The 16,216-nt window shown below is 57.0% G+C and overlaps 1 protein-coding gene across 1 annotated transcript; it reads left to right on the top strand.

Annotated features, from left to right (window-relative positions):
- The first annotated feature begins 7,559 nt into the window (after window positions 1-7,559).
- Window positions 7,560-10,404, top strand: LOC114807887 (protein FAM240A). The gene is made up of 2 exons (XM_029054675.1): window positions 7,560-7,705; window positions 10,314-10,404. Exons 1-2 carry the CDS (start codon window positions 7,563-7,565, stop codon window positions 10,402-10,404), a joined length of 234 nt encoding a protein of 77 aa, XP_028910508.1. The 5' UTR covers window positions 7,560-7,562.
- The last annotated feature ends 5,812 nt before the right edge of the window (window positions 10,405-16,216 follow it).

Genomic DNA, 16,216 nt, shown 5'->3' with positions numbered 1-16,216 from the left:
AGAACGACGATAAACGGACCCGGTCCCTGCCCCCAAGGACCTCAGAGAATAAATAGGAATAAATAAAGAAGGACTTCATTCACTCGATCACATGTACTGAGCGCTCACTGAGGGCAGGACACTGTACTAAGCGCCGGGGAGAGTCCAATACACCCACAAACAGACACTACCTCTGCCCACAAAAACCCACGTTCATCCCTTCAATCGTATTCACGGAGCGCTACTGTGTGCAGAGCGCTGTACTCAACGCTTGGGAGAGTCCACTACAGTAAGAAACATTGCCTGCCCACGGGCAGCTTAAAAACAGAATTACTAGTTGAATTCCCCCGCCCTCTCCTCCTCTAATCGGCGTTTAGCACAGGGCCTGGCACGTAGTAAGCGCTTAACAAACATCATCATCATTTATTATTATTACGAGGAACGGGGCCTGGGTCCAACCCGATGACCTTGTCTCTCCCCCGGCGCTTAGTACAGTGCCTGGCACGTAGTAAGCGCCGACCGAAGAGCCGTTTCTTGGTGTGGGGGGGGGGGATCAGGGAAGGCTTCCCGGAGGATGAGGCCCCGGGAATCCCCAGGTCCTGGGTTCGGATCCCGGCCCCGCCACCTGTCCGCCGGGTGACCTTGAGCCGGTCATTTCCCTTTCCCAGGCCTCAGTCTCCTCAGCGGCCCAGCGGAAATAATAATAATAATAATAATAATGTTGGTATTTGTTAAGCGCCTACTCTGTGCAGAGCACTGTGCTAAGCGCTGGGGGAGAGACAGGGGAATGAGGTCGTCCCACGGGAGGCTCACGGTCTTCATCCCCATTTGACAGACGAGGCAACTGAGGCACAGAGAAGAAGAAGAAGAATACCGACATTATCATGATTATTAGTGGCCGGCACCCGGTGAGCGCTTCCCAAATCCCACGTTTCTTATCAAAATCATCATCATCCTAATAAAGGTACTCGTTAAGCGCTCACTATGTGCCAAGCGCTCCTCTGAGCACCGGGAGAGATTCAAGGTCATCATCATTACGATTATTATCGTGATTACAGATGATTAGAGAAGCAGCGCGCCTCGGTGGCAAGAGCCCGGGCTCGGGAGTCCGAGGTCACGGGTTCGAATTCCGGCTCCGCCACTTGTCCGCTGGGTGACCGCGGGCAAGTCACTTCCCTTCTCTGGGCCTCAGTTCCCTCGTCTGGAAGATGGGGATGGAGACTGTTTAACCCCCACGGGGGACGACTTTATCACCTTGAGTCCGAGGCCATGGGTTCGAATTCCGGCTCGGCCCCTCGTCCGCTGGGTGACCGTGGGCGAGTCGCTTCCCTTCTCTGGGCCTCAGTTCCCTCCTCTGTAAAACGGGGATGAAGACCGGGAGCCCCACGGGGGACGACCCGATTCCCCCGTGTCCACCCCGGCGCTTAGAACGGTGCTCGGCACGTAGTGAGCGCTTAACAGACACCGACACTGTTATTAATCATCTCCCCCAGCGCTTAGCAAGTGCTCTGCACATAGTAAGCGCTTAACAAATACCAACATTAGGATGAGGATCATTACAGTACCTGGCGCCGGGTGAGCGCCGACCCGATCCCACGGTTCTCATCCCACCCAGGCCATCGTCGTAGCAGTGGAGGGCGTCTATTAAGCGCTCCCCGTGCGCCAAGCACCGTTCTAAGCGCTGAGGGGAGCGACAAGCTAATTATCATCATCATTTTCTAGGAAGGTGGATGTTTAACGGTCACGATTTACGGGATCGGGACGGAGGCCGAGACGATTCCCGGAGCCGGTTGGGAGCCGGGGCCCGGTGGCTTCGTAGGCCTCGGGGGCCTCATCTGTCAGCGGGCGAGCCCCCGGGGGCTATGTACTGGCCACCTGTCCGGGCGGGGGGGGGAGGCGGGGAGATCCGGGCGCAGCCGGTTTCGTGCCCCCCGAAAAGGGCAGGCGTCCGGCCCGGGATTAGCACCTCCGGCCTGCCATTCCCTCGGTCATTCGATCCTACTTACTGAGCGCTTGGGCCACCGGACCCAGCCCCGGGGGAGACCCATACAACCCGAAAGAGACACGTTCCCTGCCCTCTGTGGAGTCGTTCGGTCCGTAGGTCATGCTGGGGTGTGTGCTGAGCGCTCACTGGGTGCGGAGCGCCGGGGAGAGTCCGATACAACCCGGAGGAGACACGTTCCCTGCCCACAGTGGAGTCGTTCGGTCCGTAGTTCATGCTGGGGTGTGTACTGAGCGCTCTCTGGGTGCGGAGCGCCGGGGAGAATCCGATACAACCCGAAGGAGACACGTTCCCTGCCCACAGTGGAGTCGTTCAGTCCGTAGTTCATGCTGGGGTGTGTACTGAGCGCTCACTGGGTGCGGAGCGCCGGGGAGAGTCCGATACAACCCGAAGGAGACACGTTCCCTGCCCTCTGTGGAGTCGTTCGGTCAGTAGTTCATGCTGGGGTGTGTACTGAGCGCTCTCTGGGTGCGGAGCGCCGGGGAGAATCCGATACAACCCGAAGGAGACACGTTCCCTGCCCACAGTGGAGTCGTTCGGTCCGTAGTTCATGCTGGGGTGTGTACTGAGCGCTCTCTGGGTGCGGAGCGCCGGGGAGAGTCCCATACAACCCGAAAGAGACACGTTCCCTGCCCACAGTGGAGTCGTTCGGTCCACCGCCAAGTCAGTGGTATTTATTGAGCGCTCACTGAGCTTACGGACTGAGCGAGAAGCAGCGAGGCCTCGTGAGAAGCGGCCCGGGCCTGGGAGTCGGAGGAGGTGGGTTCGAATCCCGGCTCCGCCCTTCGTCCGCTGCGTGACCTCGGTCAAGTCATTTCTCGGGTGGCTGAAGGCCGGGAGCCCCAACCCGACTACCTTGCCTCTCCCCCAGCGTTTAGAACAGTGCTCGGCACCTAGTAAGCGCTTCCCCAAGACCATCCTCATCGTTCTTTGCGAGATCTCTCCCCCCGTTCGGCCGCGGGCCCGCCGTCGGGCCGGGCCGGTCCCTCTCCGTTGCCCAACTCTCCATTCCAAGCGCTCAGTACAGTGCTCTGCGCGGAGCGAGCGCTCGATACATACGATTGAGTAAATGAATTCATATTTTTATTATGAGTAGTATCAAGGGGCGCAGCCGGGGCGAGAACCGAGGACTTTCCGACCCCCGGGCTCTCCCCGCCAGGCCGTGCGCTTAATAATCCTAATGTCGGTGTTTGTTGAGCGCTTACTACGTGCCGAGCGCCGTTCTAAGCGCCGGGGGAGAGACGGGGTCGTCGGGTGGTCCCCCGTGGGGCTCCCGCTCTTCGTCCCCATTTGACGGAGGAGGCGACTGAGGCCCGGAGAAGGGAAGTGACCGGCTCAAGGTCACCCAGCGGACGGGTGGTGGAGCCGGGATTCGAACCCACGACCTCTGACTCCCAAGCTGCACTGAGCCACGATGTTTAGTGTTCAGCACAGTGCTCAGCCCCCTCCCGGCTCCCAGGGTGAAAAAGGACCCAAGGCTGGGGGCGGGGGGAAGGGAGGTCAGCTGGCCCCGACTCCCCACCCCCCGCCGGGGCCGGACGTCCCATATATAGCCCACAGGCCCGAGGGAGCCGCGCTGCGCCCACAGGACGGCGGTCCGGCCCCAGGTACGTCCACTACGCTGTCACCTCCTTGCGGGCGGGGACTGGGGTCTGTTGTTGGCTCAGAGGCCGGGCTTGGGAGTCAGGGGTCGTGGGTTCAAATCCCGCCCGGCCGTCAGCGGGGGGGGGGGGGGGGCGTCGGGCGGGTCACGACACGGGCCTCAGTTTCCTCCTCCGTCCAATGGGGATGGAGACCGGGAGCCCCACGGGGGACGACCCCGTGACCTCGGATTCCCCTCCCAGCGCTTAGACCAGTGCTGGGCACATAGTGAGCGCTTAACAGAAGCAGCGGGGCTCAGTGGAAAGAGGCCGGGCTGGGGAGTCGGAGGTCGTGGGTTCGAATCCCGGCTCCGCCACTTGTCGGCTGGGTGACCGTGGGCGAGTCACTTCACTTCTCTGGGCCTCAGTTTCCTCCTCTGTCAAATGGGCATGACTGGGAGCCTCACAGGGGACGACCCGATGACCCCGTCTCTCCCCCAGCGCTTAGAACGGTGCTCGGCCCATGGGAAGCGCTCAACAGATACCAACATTATTATTATTATTATTATTATTTAGTGTTGCATTTCTCCTCTCCCGAGCGCTCAGCACGGTGGTCGGCACTCAGGAGGCGCTCAGTACATACGGTTGGACGTCGGGACTGAGGTCTGTCTCCCCTCCTCTAGACTGTCAGCTGGTTGCGGGCAGGGAACGTCGCCGTTTCTTGTCGGATCGTCCCCTCCCAAGCGTTCAGCACAGTGCTCGGCACCCAGTGAGCGCTCAGTACGTGCCGTTGGATGAATTTGGGGCTTCAGGGGCGAGAGGTTGGTCCGAGCCGTTGGAGTGGGAGTTTATTCATTCAGTGGTATCTATTGAGCGCTTACTAGGTGCAGAGCACTGGACTAAGCGCTTGGATTTGTCTTTTCCTCGCGGCCCGGGTCTAAATAGTAACGATCGGGGGGTTTGTTGAGCGCCTACTCTGTGCCAGGCACCGTACCGAGCGCCGGGGTGGATACAAGCTAATGGGGTTGGATGCAGTCCCTTATAATAATGATGTCGGTATTTGTTAAGCGCTTACTATGTGCTGAGCACTGCACTAAGCGCTGCGGAAGAGACAGGGTCATCAGGTGAGGCTCCCGGTCTTCATCCCCCTTTGACAGATGAGGTCACTGAGGCCCAGAGCAGGGAAGTGACTCGCCCACGGTCACCCGGCTGACAAGGGGCAGAGCCGGGATTCGAACCCATGACCTCGGACTCCCAAACCCGGGCTCTGGCCACTGAGCCACGCTGGGGCTCCCGGTCTCCATCCCCATTTCACAGAGGAGGGAACTGAGGCCCGGAGAAGGGAAGGGACCGGCCCAAGGTCACCCAGCAGACAAAGGGCGGAGGCGGGATTTGAACCCAGGACCTTCGGCCTCCCGGGTTCGACCCGCTAGGCCGCCCTGCTTCTCTAGCAGAAGAATTCCAGAATCCAAGTGTGGGACCCCTGAGAGGAATTAGCCGCGTTTTTCAGCTCCAATTTTCCATTTGTGAACGGGTGAATTCTCCGCTTTTTCAGCTCCGATTTTCCATTTGAGGATGGGAGAATCATCCGCGTTTTTCAGCTCCAATTTTCCATTTGGGCTTGGGGGAATTATCCGCGTTTTTCAGCTCCAATTTCCAATTGTGAATGAGTGAATTATCCGCGTTTTTCAGCTCCAATTTTCCATTTGTGAACGGGTGAATTATCCGGGTTTTTCAGCTCCAATTTTCCATTTGTTAATGGGGGAATTAGCCGCGTTTTTCAGCTTAAATTTCCAATTGTGAACGAGTGAATTATCCACGTTTTTCAGCTCCAATTTTCCATTTGTGAATGGGGGAATTATCCGGGTTTTTCAGCTTCAATTTTCTATTTGTGAATGGGGGAATTAGCCGCGTTTTTCAGCTCCAATTTCCATTTGTGAATGGGGGAATTAGCCGCGATTTTCAGTTCCAATTTTCCATTTGTGGGTGGGAGAATTATCCGGGTTTTTCGGCTCCAATTTTCCATTTGGGATTGGGGGCATTATCCACGTTTTTTCAGCTCAAATTTCCAATTGTGAAGGAGTGAATTATCCACGTTTTTCAGCTCAAATTTCCATTTGTGAAGGGGGGAATTATCCGCGTTTTTCAGCTCCAATTTTCCATATGTGGATGGAAGAATTAGCCCCGTTTTTCAACTCAAATTTTCCATTTGTGAACGGGTGAATGATCCGCGTTTTTCAGCTCCAATTTTCCATTTGTTAATGGGGGAATTAGCCGCGTTTTTCAGTTCCAATTTTCCATTGGGGGGGGTGAATTATCCGCGTTTTTTCAGCTCCAATTTTTCCAATTGTGGGTGGGAGAATTACCCGCACTTTTCAGCTCCAATTTCTATTTGTGGGTGGGAGAATTATCCACATTTTTCAGCTCCAATTTCCTTTTGTGGGTGGGAGAATTATCCGGGTTTTTCAGCTCCAATTTCCATTTGTGGGTGGGAGAATTACGCGGGTTTTTCAGCTCCAATTTCCCTCTGGGGGGCCTGTTCCACTTTTGATTTCTCTGCCCTGTGGCTGCTCGGAATGACAGAGAGCAGAGAGGGCCGGGGGGGAGCCGGGAGCCGGGGGAGGGAAGAGGGAGCACTGGACGGATAGATGGGAGAGCACTGGAGGGAGGGAGAGAAAGGAGGGAGAAAAATAGAGGGAGGGGAAAGGAGAGCACTGGACAGAAAGGAGGGAGAGCACTGGAGGGAGAGGAAGGAGGGCAATGGAATTAAAGAAAGGAGAGCACTGGACAGAAAGAAGGGAGAGCACTGGAGGGAGAGGAAGGAGGGCAATGGAATTAAAGAAAGGAGCGCACTGGACAGAAAGAAGGGAGAGCACTGGAGGGAGAGGAAGGAGGGCAATGGAATTAAAGAAAGGAGAGCACTGGACAGAAAGAAGGGAGAGCACTGGAGGGAGAGGAAGGAGGACAATGGAATTAAAGAAAGGAGAGCACTGGACAGAAAGAAGGGAGAGCACTGGAGGGAGAGGAAGGAGGACAATGGATAAAAGAAAGGAGCGCACTGGACAGAAAGAAGGGAGAGCACTGGAGGGAAAGAAGGGAGAAAAATGGAGGGAGGAAAAGGAGAGCACTGGAGAGAAAGGAGGGAGAGCACTGGACGGAGAGAAAGGAGGACAGTGGAGGGAGAGAAAGGAGAGCAATGGAGAGAAAAGAGAGAGAGCTCCGGAGGGAGAGAAAGGAGGAAAATGGAGTTAGAAAAAAGAGAGCACTGGAGAGAAAGAAAGGAGAGCAATGGAGGGAGAGAAGATTTTTAAAATGGAGGGAGAGAAGGGAGAAAAATGGAGGGAGGGAAAGGAGAGCACGGGAGAGAAAGGAGGGAGAGCACTGGAGGGAGAGAAAGGAGGAGAATGGAGAGAGAGAAAGAAGAAAAATGGAGGGAGCGAAAAGAGGACAGTAGAGGGCGAGAAAGGAGAGCACTGGAGAGAAAGGAGAGAGATCAATTTGTTAGGGCGAGAAGGGAGAGCACCGAAGGGAGAGAAGAGAGAGCACTGGAGGAAGAGGAGCACTAGAGGGAGAGAAGGGAGAGCCCTGGAGGGAGAGACGAGAGAGCAATGGAGGGAGAGCACCAGAGGGAGAAAAGGGAGAGCACTGGAGGGAGAGAAAAGAGAGCAACGGAGGGAAAGACGAGAGAGCGCACTAGAGGGAGAGAAGGGAGAGCAACGGAAGGAGAGAGGAGGGAGAGCAATGGAGGGTGAGGAGCACTAGAGGGAGAGAAGGGAGAGCACCAGAGGGAGAGACCTGGAGGGAGAGAAAAGAGAGCAATGGAGGGAAAGATGAGAGAGAGCACTAGGGGGAGAGAAGGGAGAGCAATGGAGGGAGAGAGGAGGGAGAGCAACGGAGGGGAAGGAGAGAGAGCACTGGAGGGAGAGCAGTGGAGGGTGAGGAGCACTGGAGGGAGAGGAGGGCGAGCGGAGAGGGCTGAGCGGTGTCGTTGTCCCGGAGGCATGAACAGCCAGTACAGTCGCCACGAGGTCTTCAGCCTCCACTCCTGCCACGAACTCAGGACCTTCTGGGAGAAGGAGATCGGGAAGCAGAGCGGATACCGGGAGCGCGAGGAGGCCCGCCGGGGCAGGAGCGCCCTCCGCAGGTACCCGCCCGCCCCGGGGGGAGGTCCTGGGTGCGAATCCCCCGCCACCCCTCCGCGGGCCCGCCCGGGCCCGGCCTCTCCGCCTCCCCGGGCCTCCGTGGCCTCCTCCGCCCGCTGGGGCTGGAGGCCGGGAGCCCCACGAGCCCCCGGGCCCGCGTCCGCCCCGGCGCCCACTACGGTCCCGGGCACCTAGGGAGCGCTTAGCAAGTCATCCCCCGGCCCGGTCGTCGCAGAGGAGCGGCCCGGGCGAAGGAGGCCCGGGCCGGGCCGCGGAGGGCCCGGGTTCCCATCCCGCCTCCGCCCCCGCTCTGCCGGGCGACCTCGGACCGGTCACTTCCCTTCCGTTCAGTTCGCTCCTCGATCGACGGTATTTATTGAGCGCCTAGTCGGCGCAGAACGCCGGACTAAGCGCTCGGGAAGGGACGGTGGTCCCAGAGGAGCGGCCTAGCGGAAAGAGGCCGGCGCTCGACCATCCCGCCTCCGCCCCCGCTCCGCCGGGCGACCTCGGACCGGTCACTTCCCTTGTCCGTTCATTCAATCGATGGTATTTATTGAGCGCTTACTGTGTGCAGAACGCTGGACTAAGCGCTCGGAAGGGACGGTCGTCCCAGAGGAGCGGCCTAGCGGAAAGAGGCCGGCGCTCGACCATCCCGCCTCCGCCCCCGCTCCGCCGGGCGACCTCGGACCGGTCACTTCCCCCGTCCTAGAGGAGAAAGCCCGGAAAGGGCGTCTACAGGGTATCTAGAGGTCAATCAAGGGTATTTATTGAGCGCTTCCTATCTGCAGACCCGCCGTGGGGCAGGGACGGTCTCTATCGGCGGCCGAATCGTACTTCCCAAGCGCTCAGTACGGTGGCTCTGCACACGGGGAGCCACTGAACGGATGCCGAGGACCGTACTGAGCGCTTGGGGGAGGGAGACGTAACGGGCCTTGAGTAGAATGATGATGTTGGTATTCGTTAAGCGCTTCCTACGTGCAGAGCACCGTTCTAAGCGCTGGGGCAGACGCAGGGGAATCGGGTTGTGCCACGTGGGTGGGGCTCCCGGTCTTCATCCCCATTTTCCAGACGAGGTCCACTGAGGCGCAGAGAAGTGAAGTGACTCGCCCAGGGTCACCCAGCTGAGAAGTGGCCGAGCGGGGATTCGAACTCAGGACCCCTGACCTCAAAGCCCGTGCTCTTTCCACCGAGCCACGCCGAGTAGAAGCCCGGCCTAGCGGCCAGAGCCCGGCCTTGGGGGCCCGGGGTCCCGGGTTCCAATCCCGCCTCCGCCCCTCGTCTGCCGGGCGACCCCGGGCTGGTCACCTCCCCTCTCTGGGCCTCGGTTTCCTCCCCTGGAAAAGGGGGATGGAGACGGTGAGCCCCCACGGGGGACAGGCAGGGGTCCAACCCCGGTAGCCGGTAGCCGCCGTGGCGCTCGGAACAGTGCTTGGCACCGGGTAAGCGCTCAGCAAATACCGCCAGGAGTATTAGACGGGATTCCTGCCCTCAGAGAGCTTCCAGGGTAACAGGCCATCTCCTCTGTCTCTCTCTCTCTCCGTGTCTCTGGTCCTCCCCTCGTCTCTCTGTGTCTCTCCGTGTCTCTGGTCCACCATCTCTGTCTCTCTCTGTCTCTCTCCGTCTCTCCGGTGGGCCTTTTCTCTGTCTCTCTGGTCCACCATCTCTGTCTCTCTGTCTCCCCTCTGTCTCTCTCTCCGTGTCTCTGGTCCTCCCCTCGTCTCTCTGTGTCTCTCCGTGTCTCTGGTCCACCATCTCTGTCTCTCTCTGTCTCTCTCCGTCTCTCCGGTGGGCCTTTTCTCTGTCTCTCTGGTCCACCATCTCTGTCTCTCTCTGTCTCTCTGTTCTGCCCCCCATCTCTCTCTGTCTCTCTGTCTCCCCTCTGTCTCTCTCTGTCTCTCTGTTGTACCCCCGTCTCTCTCTGTCTCTCTGTTGTACCCTACTGTCTCCGTCTCTCTGTCTCTCTGTTGTACCCCCCCGTCTCTCTCTGTCTCTCCGTTCTACCCCCTCTGTCTCTCTGTTCTGCCCCCTCTGTCTCTCTCTTCTACCTCCTCTGTCTCTCTCTGTCTCTCTGTTCTACCCCCATCTCTCTCTGTCTCTCTGACCCACCCCCTCTCTGTCTCTCTGGTCCTCCCCCTCTGCCTCTCTCTGTCTCTCTGATCTACCCCCTCTGTCTCTGTCTGTCTCTCTGTTCTACCCCCATTTCTCTCTGTCTCTCTGATCCACTCCCTCTGTCTCTCTCTGTCTCTCTGACCCACCCCCTCTGTCTCTCCGATCTCCCCCCTCTGTCTCTGTCTCTCCGATCTACCCCCTCTGTCTCTCTCTGTCTCTCCGTTCTACCCCCTCTGTCTCTCTCTGTCTCTCCGTTCTACCCCCTCTGTCTCTCCGATCTCCCCCCTCTGTCTCTGTCTCTCCGATCTACCCCCTCTGTCTCTCTCTGTCTCTCCGTTCTACCCCCTCTGTCTCTCTGTTCTACCCCCATCTCTCTCCGTCTCTCTGACCCCCCCCCGGTCTCTGTCTGTCTCTGCGGTCCACCCCGTCGGTCTCTGTCTCTCCCGTCTCCCGGCCCGTGTGTCGCTGTCTGTCCCCCGGGTGTGCGTCCCCGACGTGCAGGCTCCGCGCGGAGTGGAAGAGTCGCCTGGAGAAGCGGGCGCAGACGGTGGAGGCCGCGGGCGACCCGGCGGAGACGGGGGCCTCCGGCTGAGCGGCCCGGCCTCCCCGGCGAGGCCTCGGGCCCGGGCCCGACCCCTTCCCCTCCTCGAACTCGCCTCGACGGGGCCTCCTCCACCCGCCACCGGGCCCCAAACCCGGCCTCTCCTCTCCGTCCTCGAGGCCTCGTCGCCCGGGCCACCGGACCGGCCTCCCCCGCGGCCTCCCGCCCGTCCCCGCTCCGGTCCGTCCTTCCCTCGGCCGCGGCCTGGGTCGTGCCCTCGACGGGAACGTTCAGTCCGCGTCTCCCCCCTCCTCGAGACGCCCCCACCGGCGCCTCATCGCCTCCCTGTCGGTTTTAAGGCCCCCCCCCCCCGGCCTCCTCCTCCGTCGCCTCCCTGATGGTCTACTACGGCCCGGCCGGGATGCTCCGCTCTTCTCGTGCCAACCCGCTCTCTGTCTCACCTGCGTCACCTCTGCCCCCCGGCCTCCGACGGCCTCCCGCCCCCTCTCGTCCCCCTGACCCTCCCTCTCCTCCCCCTCCTCCGGGCAGCCTTCCCCGATTGAGCCTTCTGACTTCAGCCTCCTCCCCGGGGCCTCCGTCTCGTCTGCGTCACCTCTGACCCCCGGCCTCCGGCCTCCGACGGCCTCCCGCCCCCTCTCGACCCCCTGACCCTCCCTCTCCACCTCCTCCTCCTCCTCCTCCTCCGGGCAGCCTTCCCCGACTGAGCCTCCTGACTTCACCCTCCTCCCCGGGCCTCCGTCTCGTCTGCGTCACCTCTGACCCCGGCCTCCGTCCGGCCTCCGGCCTCTGACGGCCTCCCGCCTCCTCTCATCCTCCTGACCGTCCTTCTCCTCCTCTTCCTCCTCCTTCGCCTCTTCCTCCTCCTCCTCCTCCTCCTCCGGGCAGGCCTCCCTGACCTCCCCCTCCTCTCCGTCCCCACCCCGCTTACCCCCACCTCCGTCATTTTCTTTTCTTTCCCTTCCGCTCCGTCTCCCCCCCGGACTGTGAAGCTGCTCGTGGGCCTCTCTTTATTCTCCCACCGTCTTCTCCCCAGCGCTCAGCACAGCGCCCTGCCCCCGGGAAGCCCCCCGCAACCACGACGGACCCACCGTCCCCCTCCTCTAGACGGTGGGCTCCTCGTGGGCCGACTCTCCTTTCGTCCTCCCCCCGGCGCTCGGCACACGGGCGGCGTTCAATAAATGCGATCCATCGGGTGATGGGTTTCCTCGGACGGTGCGATCGACTCGTCATCCTCCTCCTTCCAGCTCGTCGCAAAGGGTCTATTACAGTGTCCTACTGCCTGTCTTTTTTAATGGCGTCCGTTGGGCGCCTACTACGTGCCAGGCACTGGACTAAGCGCTGGGGGACGCCAGGTCGGACGCAGGCTCCGTCCCCCGAGGGGCTCGCCGTGTCCGTCCCCGTTTTCCAGAGGAGGGAAACTGAGGCCCGGAGAAGTGACGCGACCGGCCCGAGGTCACCCGGCCGACACGGGGCGGAGCCGGGATTAGAACCCGGGACCCCGGGCTCCCAAGCCCGGGCTCTACCCGCTGAGCCGCGCCGCTTCCGGGCGTTCAATAAACAGGGAAGCGGGGTGGCTCCGTGGCAAGAGCCCGGGCTTGGGAGTCCGAGGTCCCGGGTTCTAATCCGGTGAGCTGCTGGCTTTAGGCCCGTCGCTTCCCTTCTCCGGGCCTCAGTTTCCTCCTCTGTCAAATGGGGATGGAGACCGGGACCCCCACGGGGGACCACCTGATGACCTCGTGTCTCCCCCAGCGCTTAGAACGGTGCTTGGCACCTAGTAAGCGCTTATCAAATACCCTCATCATTATCATTATTATCATTATTACTCTCTGGGCCTCAGTTGCCTCCTCTGTCAAATGGGGATGGAGACCGGGAGCCTCACGTGGGACAACCTGATGACCCTGTGTCTCCCCCAGCGCTTAGAACGGCGCTCGGCACATAGTAAGCGCTCCAGAGACACCCTTCTCATTACTGTCGTTAGCAGACGATTGAATTGCCCTGCATCGCCCAGAGGTCAGGGGTCAAGACCGTCACTCTCCTGCCTCTCGGGGGCTGGGGGAGACGCTCTCTCCTCCTTGCGCCTCCCCAGAACGGCGCTTAGCACACAGTCAGCGCCGCACAAACGCCATCGTCATCATCGTCGGGAGGCCGCCGGACCCCCGGCTCCCTCGCCCCTGCCCTTTCGGTCGTACTGGGTGCGGGGCACTGTACTGAACGCTCGGAAGGGACAACTGGGCAGAAGAGACCAGGCCGGAGTCCCCCCCCCCCAGCCCCGGCCCCTCGGCCCCGGCCCTGGGTTCAAGACGCGCCTCGGGGTAAAGTGAGGCCCGGGCCCCTTTTCCCGCCTTTGGAAGCGTGAGGTCGTCGTGGGCAGGGACTGGGTCGGTTCCAGCGCTGGACTGGACTCCCCCAAGGCGCTCAGTACGGTGCTCTGCCCGCCGGAAGCGCCCGGCAACAGACGGATTGAAAATCAGCGCGGCTCCCGGGCTTGGGAGCCAGAGGTCGTGGGTTCAAGTCCCGGTTCCGCCGCTTGCCAGCTGGGTGACCTTGGACGAGTCACTTCCCTTCTCTGGGCCTCAGTTTCCACATCTGTCAAATGGGGATGAAGGCCGGGAGCCCCACGGGGGACCACCCGATGACCCCGTCTCTCCCCCAGCGCTTAGAACAGTGCTCGGCACCTAGTAAGCGCTTAATAAACACCCACAATATTATTATTCTCCGGGCCTCAGTTTCCTCATCTGTCAAATGGGGATGAAGAGCGGGAGCCCCACAAGGGACAACCCGATGACCCCGTCCCTCCCCCAGCGCTTAGAACAGTGCTCGGCACCTAGTAAGCGCTTAATAAATGCCCACATTATTATTATTATTCTCTGCGCCTCAGTTTCCTCATCTGTCAAATGGGGATGAAGACCGGGAGCCTCCCGGGGGACAACCCGATGACCCCGTCTCTCCCCCAACGCTTAGAACAGTGCTCGGCACATAGTAAGCGCTTCACAAATACCAACATTATTATTACTATTAGAACAGTGTTTTGCGCATAATAAGTGCTTAACCAATGCCATAAAAAAATGCACTTTGATTTCTTTTATTCATTCATTCGATCGTATTTATGGAGCACTTACTATGTGCAGAGCACTGTACTGAGCGCTCGGAATGGACAATTGGGCAACAGAGAGAGACAATCCCTGCCCAACGACGGGTGCGGCCTAGCGGAAAGAGCCCGGGCCTGGGAGTCGGAAGGTCCTGGGTTCTAATCCCACCTCCTGCCCCTGTCTGCCGGGTGACCTTGGACCAGTCACTTCCCTTCTCCGGGCCTCAGTTTCCTCCTCTGTCAAATGGGGATGGGGACGGTGAGCCCCAGGGGGGACGGGGACTGGGTCCAACCCGATTGGCTGGGATCCAGCGCTTAGTACAGCGCCCGGCACCTAGTTAAGCGGCTAACAAATGCCATTATTAGTATTATTATTATGATGTAATTCTTTAGAACCGTAATTTCTTCATTTATTCATTTTCTCCCACCCCCTCCTGCAGCACAATGGCCCTTGGGATTTCCTCCCTTTATTCCTCCCTCCTTCGGCCCCGCCCCACTCACGTCCACATCCACAATTTATTTATTAATCGAGCCTATTAATGACTGCCCCGCCCCACTCACGTCCACATCCACCATTTCTTTATTAATCAGGCCTATTAACGACTGCCCCGCCCCCCTCACGTCCACATCCACCATTTCTTTATTAATTAAGCCTATTAATGACTGCCCCGCCCCACTCACGACCACATCCACCATTTATTTTTTAATTAAGCTTATTAATGACTGCCCCACCCCTCTCACCTCCACATCCACCATTTCTTTATTAATCGAGCCTATTAATGACTGCCCCGCCCCTCTCACCTCCACATCCACCATTTATTTATTAATCGAGCCTATTAACGACTGCCCCGCCCCACTCACCTCCACATCCACCATTTATTTATTAATTAAGCCTATTAATGACTGCCCCGCCCCACTCACGACCACATCCACCATTTATTTTTTAATTAAGCTTATTAATGACTGCCCCACCCCCTCACCTCCACATCCACCATTTATTTATTAATCGAGCCTATCAATGACTGCCCCGCCCCACTCACCTCCACATCCACCATTTATTTATTAATCAGGCCTATTAACGACTGCCCCGCCCCCCTCACGACCACATCCACCATTTATTTTTTAATTAAGTTTATTAATGACTGCCCCGCCCCTCTCACCTCCACATCCACCATTTATTTATTAATCGAGCCTATTAATGACTGCCCCGCCCCACTCACCTCCACATCCACCATTTATTTATTAATCAGGCCTATTAATGACTGCCCCACCCCACTCACGTCCACATCCGCCATTTATTTTTTAATTAAGCCTATTAATGACTGCCCCACCCCACTCACCTCCACATCCACCATTTATTTATTAATCGAGCCTATTAACGACTGCCCCGCCCCACTCACGTCCACATCCACCATTTCTTTATAAATTAAGCCTATTAATGACTGCCCCGCCCCACTCACGACCACATCCAACATTTCTTTATTAATCAAGCCTATTAATGACTGCCCTGCCCCCCTCATGTCCACATCCACCATTTCTTTATTAATCAAGCCTATTAATGACTGCCCTGCCCCCCTCATGTCCACATCCACCATTTCTTTATTAATCAAGCCTATTAATGACTGCCCCACCCCGCTCACGTCCACATCCACCATTTCTTTATTAATTAAGCCTATTAATGACTGCCCCACTCACGTCCGCATCCACCATTTATTTATTAATCAGGCCTATTAATGACTGCCCCATCCCACTCACGCCCACATCCACAGTTTATTTATTAATTAAGCCTATGAATAACTGCCCCACTCACGTCCACATCTGAAATGTATTAATTAATTAAGTCAATTAATGACTGGGTCCCCCTCCTCTTCCTCCCCTCTCCCCGCCCCCCAGCACTGATGTATTTACGGGCACCTCTATAATTCAATTTATTTATAGGGATGGCACTTTACTCGTTTGGATGAGCATAAATCTAAAATTCTATTTATTTATATTGACGCCTCTTGACTTCTTTGGATGGGTAGATGTATCTATAATTCTATTTATTGATATTGAGGCCTGTTTACTTGTTTGGTTGTGTAGAGGTATCTATAATTCTATTTATTGATATTGACCCCTCTTTACTTCTTTGAATGGGTAGATCTCTATAATTCTATTTATTTATATTGACGCCTCTTTACTTGTTTTGATATGCATATATCTATAATTCTATTTATTTATATTGACGCCACTTAACTTGTTTGGAGGTGTACACGTCTATCTATAATTCTATTTATTTATATTGACGCCTCTTAACTTGTTTGGAGGTGTACACGTCTATCTATTATTCTATTTATTTATATTGACGCCTCTTTACTTGTTCGGATGGGTAGATATATCTATAATTCTATTTATTTATATTGACGCCTCTTGTTTTGATTTGTACATATCTATAATTCTATTTATTTATGCCGATGCCTCTTTCTTCTTTGGATATGTACCTATCTCTGATTCTATTTACATTGACGCCTCTTTACTTGTTTTGATTTGTATATATCTATAATTTTATTCATTTATATTGAGGCCTCTTGTTTCATTTGTATATAATTCTATTTATTTATATTGATGCCTCTTTTCTTGTTTTGATGTGTCCACATATATCTATAATTCTATGTATTTATATTGACGCCTCTTAACTTGTTTTAATGTGTCCACATATATCTATAATTCTATTCATTTATATCGATGCCTCTTAACTTGTTTGGATGTGTACAT

Source organism: Ornithorhynchus anatinus, chromosome X5 (genome assembly GCF_004115215.2).
Source record: "Ornithorhynchus anatinus isolate Pmale09 chromosome X5, mOrnAna1.pri.v4, whole genome shotgun sequence".
NCBI lineage: Eukaryota > Metazoa > Chordata > Mammalia > Monotremata > Ornithorhynchidae > Ornithorhynchus > Ornithorhynchus anatinus.
This window is presented reverse-complemented; position numbering and strand designations above follow the sequence as displayed.

Bases quoted from the DNA above. Each gene is read 5' to 3' on its own strand.
- LOC114807887 (XM_029054675.1), top strand. From the start codon at position 7,563: ATGAACAGCCAGTACAGTCGCCACGAGGTCTTCAGCCTCCACTCCTGC. The intron at 7,706-10,313 runs GTACCCGCCCGC...CCCGACGTGCAG, and splicing joins GGCAGGAGCGCCCTCCGCAG to GCTCCGCGCGGAGTGGAAGA.